The sequence below is a fragment of the Camarhynchus parvulus genome, chromosome 3 (genome assembly GCF_901933205.1).
Source record: "Camarhynchus parvulus chromosome 3, STF_HiC, whole genome shotgun sequence".
Lineage (NCBI taxonomy): Eukaryota > Metazoa > Chordata > Aves > Passeriformes > Thraupidae > Camarhynchus > Camarhynchus parvulus.
In genome coordinates, this window is record NC_044573.1 from 35,772,707 (window position 1) to 35,784,789 (window position 12,083).

The window sequence follows — 12,083 nt, forward strand, 5'->3', positions numbered from 1 at the left end:
ATTGCTGTGTCATGGTAATATATCCTGTTGCTAATGGTATACACACATTTGTAAGTGATGCTGCTCTCCTGCACTGAATTTAAAACAGGACACTTGTGCCCAGTGATACCAAGAAGGTATGTGGCTTTGTGATGTCAGTGATGCTGATAGAAAATAAACTCTCCCCTAACTAGATTAAGAATAGCTATTCTTATGGTTGAGAGGAGTGTTTAAGACAGTAAGGCTTGTCAGAAAAGTTCAGAAGGGGAAAAAATTATATGGTAGTATTTCAGCTGGATGCATACTGAGGAGAAGCGCTGAGCAGATGATAGCTCTGTCGTAGAACCAATGGGTAAGGGATCTCAAGCACCCAAGAAATAAGCAACATTCTCTCTCCCAAATAATAGGCCAGTAAATGCATATGTGATTGGTTTTCACGGGCCAATTCTTCTCATAGTTCGCTTAGTGAACTATAGTGAGAATGTTTGTCCTTTGGTGGATGAAGTACACTGAAACTTGTGTCTGACTGTTGCATCTCCCTGCTTATACCAGAGCAAAACGAGCATTACAGCTTTATTACTGAAGCTGGCATATAACCTGCCATGTATTTAGTAATGTGATCTCTCATGAAATGAAATACTGTGCTGGCAGGAACACTGTTACGCTTGATGTCAGGGAATGAGTGCTGTATATTTAGATATAGCATAACATCAAACACACCATTTGTGCTTTAGTTATTATTGGTAATTATAAAAAATTCTCCAGTGTTCTTTAGTGCTTTTTTCTCTCTAAACATTTACTTCATTTTGTAATCATGGTGTTAGTTGAAAGAAACATTCTCTTACTGCCAAGACAAAAGCCTGATCTAGTAGGCCAGAGAAAGCGAATCTGAGTAACTCCACTGATTCATGGAGGAGGCAGTATTTTATGATTTGAAGTAATGGGGATAATTCCAAAGCATGTTCATGGACTCTTTCATCAGCATGTATACATTTCACCCAGTGTTTGGGAAGGATATGGCCACATATCTTCAATTGCTCTGCAAGAAAAGTAGTAGCAGGTGTTTTGCCTCACTCTTGAGCATAGCTATAAAAGAGGGGGGGAAAGTGGCTAGTGAAGAATACAGCCTTCTCTTTGTAGAAGCCAAACACTTTATTTCAAAATGAAGCTAGGAAAGAATGCTTATTGACCTTGTGAAATCAAACTCCCAGATATTAAAAAAAGCACAACTTAAAAGGAACACAACTTAAAAAAAAAAAAAACAACAAATCTGAAGTCATTCGTATCTATTGTTAGGAGATGTACCAGAAACAGTGAGCTCCTCTGCATCTCTGACATCTAATAAAATAGCAGTTTCCAGGGAAAGGCTGCTATCATATATGAGGAAGTAATACAAAGTTAATCTCCGTTAGAATAAAAAAGCCAAACTTCTACTAAATAGAAAAGGATGAAATCACAAGATCTTATTTCCAGGATTGTGACTAGTTTTGGAACTTTTTAATGAAGAGTAAAACAAGTACAAAACCAGCTGAGCATGCTTCACAAGTAATTGGTGTTGTGTATGGAATACAGATCAGACTTTATATTCAGCACTTGGAAAAGTATTTTAATAACTTGGCGAAGCAAAGGTACTTCTAGTCTCTGAAGCAGCAGCACTCCTTTTCCACCACAATTAGTTTCTCCATTCTGTCATTTTAATAAAAACAACTCCATAGTTTTGAAAAAATTCATTTTAAGGGAGCACTGATGGCATCAGTGTCAATATTTGTAGTGGTGTCAGCTTCATGCTAAAAGGCAAGAAGAAACAAAAGGAATGTATGACATACTGAGAAAGCATGTGGCTACCAGCCGCAGGAGCTACTGTTCTTTACACTAAGTACCTCTGTGAATTTAATTCTAGTTAAGTGAGTGAGGATAACTGTTTATACCATCAGAGGAAGAACCTGAGAAAATTTTCCTGGATTCACACACCTCTCTGTACCTGGGGAGCAGATTTTCCATATCTCCAGACTTATTTTGTATGAGTTTGACTTGGGTTTTTTTGAAGTTTGAAACAACAACAGCACAAAACATTTAAGATCCTCATGTGGTTTAGTTCTGGTATGGAGTTTTTGTGGCCATTGGCCAAAGTAAACTGAACAGCTGTGGAGACTGTGTCTTCTTCCAAGATGTAGACAAACTTTTGTTGCAGCAGTGACATTCGACTGCAGCCTGGCCTCAGGCTCAGAAATTTGACTGCACCGGGCTCTCTGAACTGGAGGCTCTCCGAGTGCTCCTTAGTTCCTTGTTGAGCTCACTGGGGTTCATGTAAAGATGGTGTTTTACCCAGCTGGCTACTAGTCAAATATGTTGGCAAAACGTCAAGTTAGAGGTTCTCTGATGTTTAAGTCAATACCCTGCCTCAAGCACCTCTTCTGTCTCCATGGCCCATCCCATATGTCTCTCATTGGCTTCTCACTGCTGCAACAGGCAGTCCAAAAAAACTGACTCATCCCACCAGAGCTCTCCGACCTCTACTTCTTCCTTTTTATGTATGCATGTTATGGGTAGCCCTGGAAGTTTCAGAATCGGGGCTCTGCTGCTCTAATCACTTTGCAGGCCTGTCTTAGGAACCAGTTCCTCTTCCAGACATATTTCTATGTAAGTAGATTTCAGTGAGATTTAAATATCATGCTTGAGGTTGAGGTTGCCTTCATCTTGTTCAGGTTGTCAGAAAACAGTAGCACAGTGTTGAACTGCACAAAAGTGTGCGTGAGTGCACACATCTTGCCTTTTGACTAAAGCAGGCAGCACTGATTAATGGATTCTAAAATAGGTTTTAATTACAGAGTACTGCTTTAGTCACTCTATAGACATAGGATATATTAGTTTCATACTTAGTTTTTCCCCCTGACTTTGCTTCCATATAGCAAGAGAATTGCCGATTACAAGCCTCACTCTTTATGGGGTGATTAAAGAAACAAATGTCCTTTCCGGCTGTAAAAAAGAGTCCTTTGAGTGAACTGTCTAGACAAGGAAAAATATTTGGTGCTTGGACCTTCTCTGTAATATCCCATGCACTGAAAGATGTACTTTTTAGAAGAAAAACTGTCTTCTGTGGCTGTATTATATACTGAATTAGGACAGTTGCTGCAATCACAAGTTTTGTTTCTGTGGCTTTTTTAGTCAATGACCTTGCTTTACCTATGAAGATCCAACTGCATGAACCATTCCCCTGTTTCGTTTAACATTTAGGTTTTAAGTAAGAAGAGTTCTGTAATTTGGGTAGTTCTAGAATCTCCAGTTGTAGTTTCTTCTGCATAGGTTTTTTACAGGAACTGTCCCGTGGCTCAGGAACTTCCATAGTTGTTGAAAACACAAACACTGTGTTATTGTCGTCTGAAATTCCAGGCTGTCAAGCCACCATTGTTTACTCATTTTGAACTCGTTTACTTAACAGAGCTTTCTGATTAAGAGACAGAGTATTCAGATTTTTTTACTAGGTATGTGAATCCCATGTGACTTTTAATAGCAGATATGTTATGCAGGTACAGCAGCAAGAAGGAGGGACCAGAAAAACACAACTGTAAAAAATTTTTATTTTCTTCCTCCCAGTGACTGCATATGCATCTTTTTATAATTCTGTCACTGTGGGGACTTGAAAAGGAAAAGGTATAAAAGGTAGTTCTTGACCCTTCACCTCTGACAGTCTTTAACACAGATAAGTTTTTTATTCACTTTGCTGAATTAATTCTACTAGGAAGGGTTTGTGGTAGGTTTCACTAAGTTCAATATCCAGAAACCGTCCAAATTGTTGTATTCAATTCCTTGAGAATAAGCATACTGGCTATTGTATTCTTTGCCAAATACATAGCCCTTTCTAAAATAAATTCCTTGAATATTTTTCCTTTGTTTAATAAATCATGATGTAAAGACCATTAAAATCTTTACTGCAAAACTTACAAACCAAATAATTTTTTCTGCCAGTTCCATCTGCAAGTATTTTTAATAACCATCAGTTATACTCATACATGTGTCCTAGATTTTGGTGTATTTAGTAGGTACAGTTTTTGCCTGCATGTTGTATGTGAGCTGAAGTTTGTTAGCCGATGGATCAGTTCAGTAGGAAAAGTGAGTTTTCCATCACTTAAACAGCCTAATATAAAACTACATGCCCTTCTGAGATAAATGTTAAAGTTTCACAGTTTGTTCCATTGGTACAGAAATGGTCAGACAGGTTTTTTAGCCTTTTAAAAAGTGTCCATGCAATTCCAAATCTGTTCAGACCCCACCGCAGCACACAGGAGGGGCTGGTTTTCAAGATCCGAAAAACACCAGTCCCTGAGGCACACAAAGCTTGTGCAGGTGAATTTGAGCACTTGGGTTGCAGGAGGGCAGCAGAAGAGGTAACAGGTATGGATGGTAATGACATGCTGCTCAAATTTCGGTAGCCGGGGTGGCTGTGATCACACTGTTCAAAGACCAAGAGTTCCCTTTCAGCTCAGCATAAATCACAATTTACAAGTAAAAAAGTCCTTGGTTGGTGAGTACTGTCAGGATAAGACTGCAATGCATCTTTGCTGAGTTCTCTAGGTTTTTGTTTGACACAGCTGTGGAGAGCTGGAGGAGTAGGCAGGACTACATTTGAGCCCTACTCTGTCCTTACAGAAAAGCACCAAGTGCTACTCACCTGTTTGGAGAAGCCTTCTCTCTGTGGCACTGCAGGATTCAGTCCCAACAGTTCTTTAGTTCAAGGAGTGCCAAAAGCGTTCACTGGAGGTAAAATGATCATAGGCTCCATCACATGAAGGGCTACCAAAATGGGCAGAATTAATGATAGGAACAGGCACTCAGATAAATCACTTTATTCCCCATTTGAAATGCAATTATCCCTTAAGGAAATGTGCAGAAGGAAAGCAGCACCTTTACTTAATGTTTTTTAGGAAAGAAATACAGCAATATTTTCTCTGCTTCAGACTGCAGAGGAATATAGAAGGCAGAAGGTACTAATCCTAGTATCCTGGCAGGTTCATTGACACCTCATAACATCTTTAATGACCACATATGGCCAGGGCTTTGGGTTTAGGTCTTACTTTGAGTGGAGATAAACGTAATGCATTCCTAGCACTTATAACACACTTACAAAAATAAACCACAGTCTGCCACAAGCAGCTCTGCTTTGTTGTAATTTGATGGGCAGCTGAGTCAAAGGACAGATTTACACGTGCAAGTGACTTACTTGTAAGGCCAGCAAACCAAAACTGCAACTACAAAAATGAAAAGGCCAGTACAGAAAACATTCTGGCATTGGAATTACTTTGTGTACCTGAGTAAGATGACTTGTATATGTAGATTTACAGGACTTCAGATAGAAGGCTCAGTCCACAGATATTTGCCACTAACACTGTGAAACTGTGATCTGTGCTAAGAGCCAGAATGAAATCTGTGCAGCACTTCTGCGCAGGGGATGTAGCTATACCCTTAAAGTCTTTTTGTAGGCACAGTGAGTTCAGTTTCACTCATGTTGTTGACTGTATAATAGTACACTGGTAGAATCTATAAGTCAGCCTGAGAAATTATTTAAACAATGGCTTAGTCTGTGGTGTGTAACTTCATGCTGTGGTTAGCAAGTTTGGTGAAACAGATGGGTGGAGGCAGTTGCCCATTGCTGACACACTTACTGCAAAGCTAACACTGAAAGAATGTCTTAAATTGTTTGTGTGCTTCCATTAATTTTTGTGTCTTGTCCTTGTGTTCCTTCCCAATGTGTTGAGGCATAGCTGCATCTGTTTGCAAAGTGGCCCATCTGTGGGTGTTCTGCACTCAGTGAATGTGTGCCTTTGGCTGTCACACAGCCTGTCTGATGCTGCAATTCTCCCTGCAGATGTGGATGAGTGCACGAACGGCACGGTGTGCGGCACTCACGGCTTCTGTGAGAACATGGATGGCTCCTACCGCTGCCTCTGTTACCAGGGCTACCAGGACACGCAGGATGGGCAAGGCTGCACAGGTGAGCCCAAGGGCGCTAGCAGTCACTGCTGCAAAGTTCAAGGGAGCAAAAACAGCATTCCAACAAAACACATTTCACACTTTTGTCTTCTGACATTTTTTTATTAAAGTTATGCCACTTACTATTAAAATAGGGCTGGGCTCTTCTTTACTCACTGAACTTTGTGCCAGATGGAAACTTTACTTTGTATCTATTTAATGAAAACCTGTTATTAGGGCAAACAGAAGGCAACAGCAAATAAGCTGTTGTATTTTATTTCCTTTAAAAAACCCAAGAAACCTCCTTGTTTCTGCATGTCAGGACCATTCACAAATATAATAGCATGAATTTAATATCTTAGCCCATTTAAGTGCTACATCTGTTTAGTCTCTTAGCTGAGTAACCAGGACCCTGCACTACCCCCTGCAGGAACTAACATCTGGAATGTGGCAGAGCCAGGCAGAATTTAGATGGCACCTCCCAAGGCATATGGTGTTTAAACAGATTTTGACATTAGCTTCCAGCTCCAGGAAAGACACCTATCACCATTAAATGATGTGGGATTTTTGTAAATGTGTAACTACTGCACATTTCTTTTGTGACTAATAGGTTTCCAGATCTGTTGTTAATAGTGATGGCTGAAGAATTGAGGCAGCACAAGTTTATAATATAAAATTAATACCAGATCAAGGAGAGGCATTCAGTAAGCAATTTCTTCAAGCCAGACTCAGGATGAAACACATTTACTGTAACAGAGGCCTAAATGGAATACCAGAGAGGAGGAATTAGAAGTTTTACAGAGTGTTTGTATGCATTTTCTAATATATTAAGTAGTTTTGTTACAAAATTCTTTATGCCATTTAACACTTTCTTTGCTGCATACCAAAGTATATTTTGTCATACAGTGACTTTTCATGGATGAAAACAAATGAGACAAAGAAAGTAAAAAAATAAAAGGCAAAAGGAAAGGATGCTGTGAAACTAAATTTAATTTTGAGTTCACACTGAAGTAATTTGGAATCACAAAATAATGCTTTTTTTTTTCTTGTATAATACTGTACAGTATAAAATACTCTTATAAATTTTGAAACCGCTTATCATCCAAAACAATTTAAGGGAAAATTAAGTCTCTAGTTCCTGACTAGGCAATGTTCCCCAAAGAAGACTTATTCCTTATGACAGGAAGCCAGTAAAAAGATAAAGAAAAATCTGAATGCATTTTTAAATGTGAGCAAACTCTAAGTTAAAATTCTTACTTATATAAAAGCACACAAAAATCAACATTTATTCAGATAACTAGATTTTGATAGGCAAGAGGTAAAAAGGATGAAATACTGCTTCACAAGTAACTTGCTTCACAAGTTAGACCACACTCAGTTATAGGAATTTCTGAATTGTGATACAGAAATTACTGTTTCTGATACTAATCAGCATAACTTCTGTCTACGAATGAGATTCGCTCATTAGAAGTAGATTTTCAAATGTCAGCATTAGCACCTAAAAAGAAAATAAAGTTAAATGATTTTGGTAGTATTTGGTAATCCTTGCTTAAACAACAGACAATCCTATCAGTCTATCAGACAAAAGCATTTCAGGTTGGTTAGTTAGCAGGTGTATGGAATCCAAGTTAAAAATATTTGGAATTTTTTGGAGGGAGGAATTTTGCAGTTTTCAGCGGGGGTCCTTGGGTGACCTGGGCACAACTTCTGTGGGTCCCAGAGCAGCCTGTGAGTCCATGTATAGACATGTGGTGGCAGTGGGGCTGGGGAATTCTCTGTTTTGTGATTGTTTACAAGAAAAATGGTATTCTGAGAAGGAAAATTAATTATCTTTTTTGTAGCGCAGTCTGAATCTCAACATAACCTGTTCATTTTGCTCCTTGAGTTTAGTGAAAGTTTGATAATAAAGATAATTATTGGGAGTCTTAAATCCCAATAAGAGAATACACAGAAAAGCAAGTATTTAACGATGAGAAACGCCAAGAAAACAGTGCTCTGGTCTACAGTCAGCACCTATCAACACTAAACTGTACTGTGACTTTCAGGGGTCTTTATTCCAAAGGACTTACTACTTGTTTATGAATCCACTTAGGTATTAGTGAATTTTTAATCCTTCCCCAGAGATCACATCTGTAATCTGGCAGACAATATTGGCACAGGTACAGCAGATAAAAGAACAGTCAGTAGTGGGTCTCAGTTGATTTCTGGTTTGGATTTTTTCCCCAGATGTGAATGAATGTGAAATGTTGAGTGGAGTATGTGGCGAAGCCCTCTGTGAAAACGTTGACGGTTCTTTCCTGTGTCTGTGCTCCGATGAAAACCAGGAGTACGATCCAATGACCGGACAGTGTCGCTTCCGTACCTCACCAGGTAAAACACCAGTGGATTCTTGCCTGCTTGGCGCGATTTCAACTGCACACTGAGCCATTGGAAAGGCAAAGCTGGTTCCAGTGTTGGTGTTGCTTAAACTACAGCAGAAAAATGTAAAACTTCATCATTGTCTTGAAAGTGTGTGCATGAGAAGAGGTTTTTCTAGGACAGAATATGTTATCAGTGAATCATTAGCAGGGAAAATACAGGAGAAACACCTTCTAAATGTTATACATCAACAGACTTGGCAGTAATATTGAGCAATTACTACAGGTAAGAGTAAATAGTCTTGCTGACTCTACTGTATGAATGAAATCTGATATGGAATCAAATCTATGGCCTGAGTGACTTCGGTTTTTGTCCAAACTTTTACAAACACCCATTAGTATGCTTGGACAATGTTTAAGGGAGCATATTATTAAAATCAGGAATTATAATTAGTTGTGGTTTCACCCCAGAGGCAACCGAGCCCCAAACAGTGACTTACTCCCCTAGAAAGCTCATGGGTTGAGATAAAGAGAGATTAATAGGGAAAGCAAAAGCCACACACACAAGCAAAGCAAATCAAGGAATTAATTGACTGCTTCCCATGGGAAAGCAGGTGTTTAGCCATCTCCAGGAAAGCAGGGCTCCATCACACTTAACAGTGACTTGGGAAGACAAAAGCCATCACTCCAAACATCCCCCCTCTTCCTGCTTCTCCTCATTTTATGAGCATGTCCTTCTGTCTAGAATATCCTTTTAGTCAGTTTGGGTCACCTGTCCTGGCTGTGTCTCCTCCCAACCTCCCATGCACCCCCAACTTCACCAGTGTGGCAGAACAAAAAGCAGAAAAGGCTTTGGCTCTGTGTAAGCCCTGCTCAGCAATAACAAAAACCCTATATTATCTATCCTGTGTTCAGCACAAATCCAAAAACCAAACCCATACCAGCCACAGTGAAGAACTGTGTACCAGCCAAAATCAGCACAATAGTCTTATCTTATTAGCATTATCTAGAATCAATGAGTCCTAAGAGAAGGTTGTTGGGAAAGCAAAACCCCAAACCACTACATTGGTGTCGACCTACCTCTGTTGTCAGTCTCTCTTGAAGTGACCTTGCCTGCTTTACTCCTTTAGTCCATATCCTACTAGTCCATTGTACTGGATTTTTGAGCTTTTCTTATAAAGTGTTTTGGGTGTTGAAAATACTACTGGAAATACACAAATTGCAAATAGTTTAGAACTCTTAAAGCTGCCTTCACATTTCTACACTGATCCAGTTTGGAGAAAGGAACAAACCCACAGGAGGATGAACAGAGCATAAGAAATGACAGGATTTACTTGCTGTCTTGGTTTGGAAAGACAGGAATCTGCTAAGGAAGGCAGGAGCCTCTTCTGAAATGGAGAATGTAAACCCTCCCCACCCCTCCGAATTGCTATAAATTTTAAATTAAGGGGCTCTCAGGCAAAAATATGGGAACAGGAAATAACAGTCCTTTAATGGGGAAAAAAAAAAAAAAATAAAATAGGCAATGCAGTACACTAGAACAACACTGACAGAGTCAGAACTTAACTTGACACCCTGTGGGGTGTTGGTAGCAGTCTAATTGGAAATGTGGCTGCAGTCTTTTTGAAGTATCAGTTGTGGTTCTGTTGGAGCGAGGGGGATTTGTAGAGAAGGATGTATTCTTCTGAGGATCTTGTGGAAGAAGAAGACAGCTGCTGTTTCTCTGGGGAATTTCGTGGAGAAAGCTGTGCCAGTGTCTCAAAATCTTCTGGATTATATCTGGGTAGCAATGCTTGGCTCCTCCCTCTGGGCGGAGCATCTCACAATGGGATGCTATAGTTCTTATCAGTCATGCAGTGATATTCAATAGTCTACTATCAGCAGAGGTCCCCTCCCAAGGCAGGTGTGAATGTAGTCACTCAAAGAGAGAGATAAGGCAAACTGCTCACTTGACAAGGTAATCTGCCATACAGATGGTAATGGAAAACAACTTGCATTGCAATCTTCAACGCTTGCACAGCTTTTTTCCCCTCCAGAATGCAAATCTTGGTGGTTTTTCCTTGTTTTCTTACACTGCAGGCTGATGTAGGTTCTGGAAAGCCTTAGAGGAACTGGCTTTTTGGCCAGGATGTTCTCTTTACAGCTTCCAGGCTGTGACTATTTTCTCCTATCACTCGTGATCTTTCAGACTTGTAAAGAGGGTTGAAATATCCATGATCTAATTGTCACAAATATTTAGATCACTGAATGCAGCACTCAGCAGCACTCAAGAAGTTGCCTGTGAAATATCATTAACAGCTGATTGATGAATGTTTTGGGCCTGTGAGGAGGCCGTACTCAGGAGAGTTCAGCTAGCTGATGAAACAAAACCAGAACTAAAAACTTAGCACAGGACCTGAGTCATGTAAAAAGAACTCCCATCCAAGGGACATTTGAGGACATACCCTAACATTACTATGGGGAAGAAGGGGATGCAGAATACAGCATGATCGATTGTGCTGTCAACAGATGGATGCTCTACTGTCGGTACTAATTCCGTGATACTATCAGCAGTGAGCACAGCTTTGCTGTGATCAGTCTGGAAAGTAACTGTTCTTCCTTCCCATCCAGGCTTCATCAGGCTCTAACAAAACACATGCTTTGCCTTTGTCTCCTCTCTGATAAGGTCATCAAGATCTCTCTCAGGAAAGTAGAAGGAGCTAATGAGAAGTACTTTAAGTCATATGGTCTTGGACTAGAGTAAGGCAAAATGGCAGTGCTTGGAACAGAGATCTTACTCTCCTCTTTTCTTCCAAAGTAAAAGGAGAAAAGACTGTTGTTAATTCTTCTTATAAACTATTCTTGCTGCAAAGAATGCTGGAATAGCCACACATCCTCTCTGGCTTTGACAAGCCACATACTCAAGTCAGGCGTGGTGCTTCCAGGGCTCCCGTGGTGCATATGGGCATCATCTGTCAGCATTAGTTTCACCATGCTTATGAAAGGCACAACTTAAAAGACAGAAAGGAAGAACTTAATCTGTGTTATCCTGTTACAGATATCTATAGTTCAGGCTGGCTCACACAGCTCTTGCCTATTTCTCATTCTTTATTTTTGTGCATAAAGAAGTGTTTGTTCCCCTTGTATGAAGTGCAAATAGGTGACATTTGTTCAAACGTTACTTTAATTTGGGACTTTTCTTACATGTGTTTAAAGTCCATTAGATTTGTGGAGTGCTCTGTGTTCGTGCTTTTTTTACCCTTAGGGCTCTCAAGACTTCCTTTTGTTTAGATTCCACTTGCTGGAAATTTGTCTGTTGTTAGCTGTGCCTTGAAACAATCCTCCCAGTGTATGTGTCAGGAATTTAAACCCTATTGTCACTTTCCAGTCAAAAAACCCAAAAAAGTGCAAAAAATTGTGCAAGGATTGATTGTCTCATTCCCTTCTTCTCTGCTCTGCCGTTCATAAAATGTAGGAAATGTTTCAGAAATAAGAAAGTATAAAGGAGGAAAGGACTTTATTCTGTAGGAGATGAAAATCTGCTGTTCTATACATCTTTGTACTTGAGAGAAAAAATGCATGCTTTGTATTAGTCTTCTCATTTATTCTTTTAACAAACTGTATAAAGCTATTTGTGATTAATTTCTAGCACGTGCCAAGCTCGATGCAGTTCAAGTAATTATCAATAATAATAATAAGTTTGAGTATAATTGTGGTTTTAACTGTGGCATGTTGTAGTATGCATTTGAACCACTAATATAGACTAATATACTACTAAATGGTCTCATAACATTGAATCCG

The 12,083-nt window shown here is 39.6% G+C and overlaps 1 protein-coding gene across 7 annotated transcripts in view; it reads left to right on the forward strand.

Moving 5' to 3' along the window:
• The window catches only part of LTBP1 (latent transforming growth factor beta binding protein 1), a 188,933-nt gene that overhangs the window by 146,407 nt on the left and 30,443 nt on the right, over positions 1–12,083 (forward strand). For all 7 annotated transcript variants that reach the window (XM_030944876.1, XM_030944878.1, XM_030944877.1 and 4 more), the window contains 2 exons: positions 5,843–5,968; positions 8,173–8,316. In XM_030944876.1, coding sequence (XP_030800736.1) covers positions 5,843–5,968; positions 8,173–8,316 — 270 coding nt within the window. The remainder of the gene's footprint in view (positions 1–5,842; positions 5,969–8,172; positions 8,317–12,083) is intronic.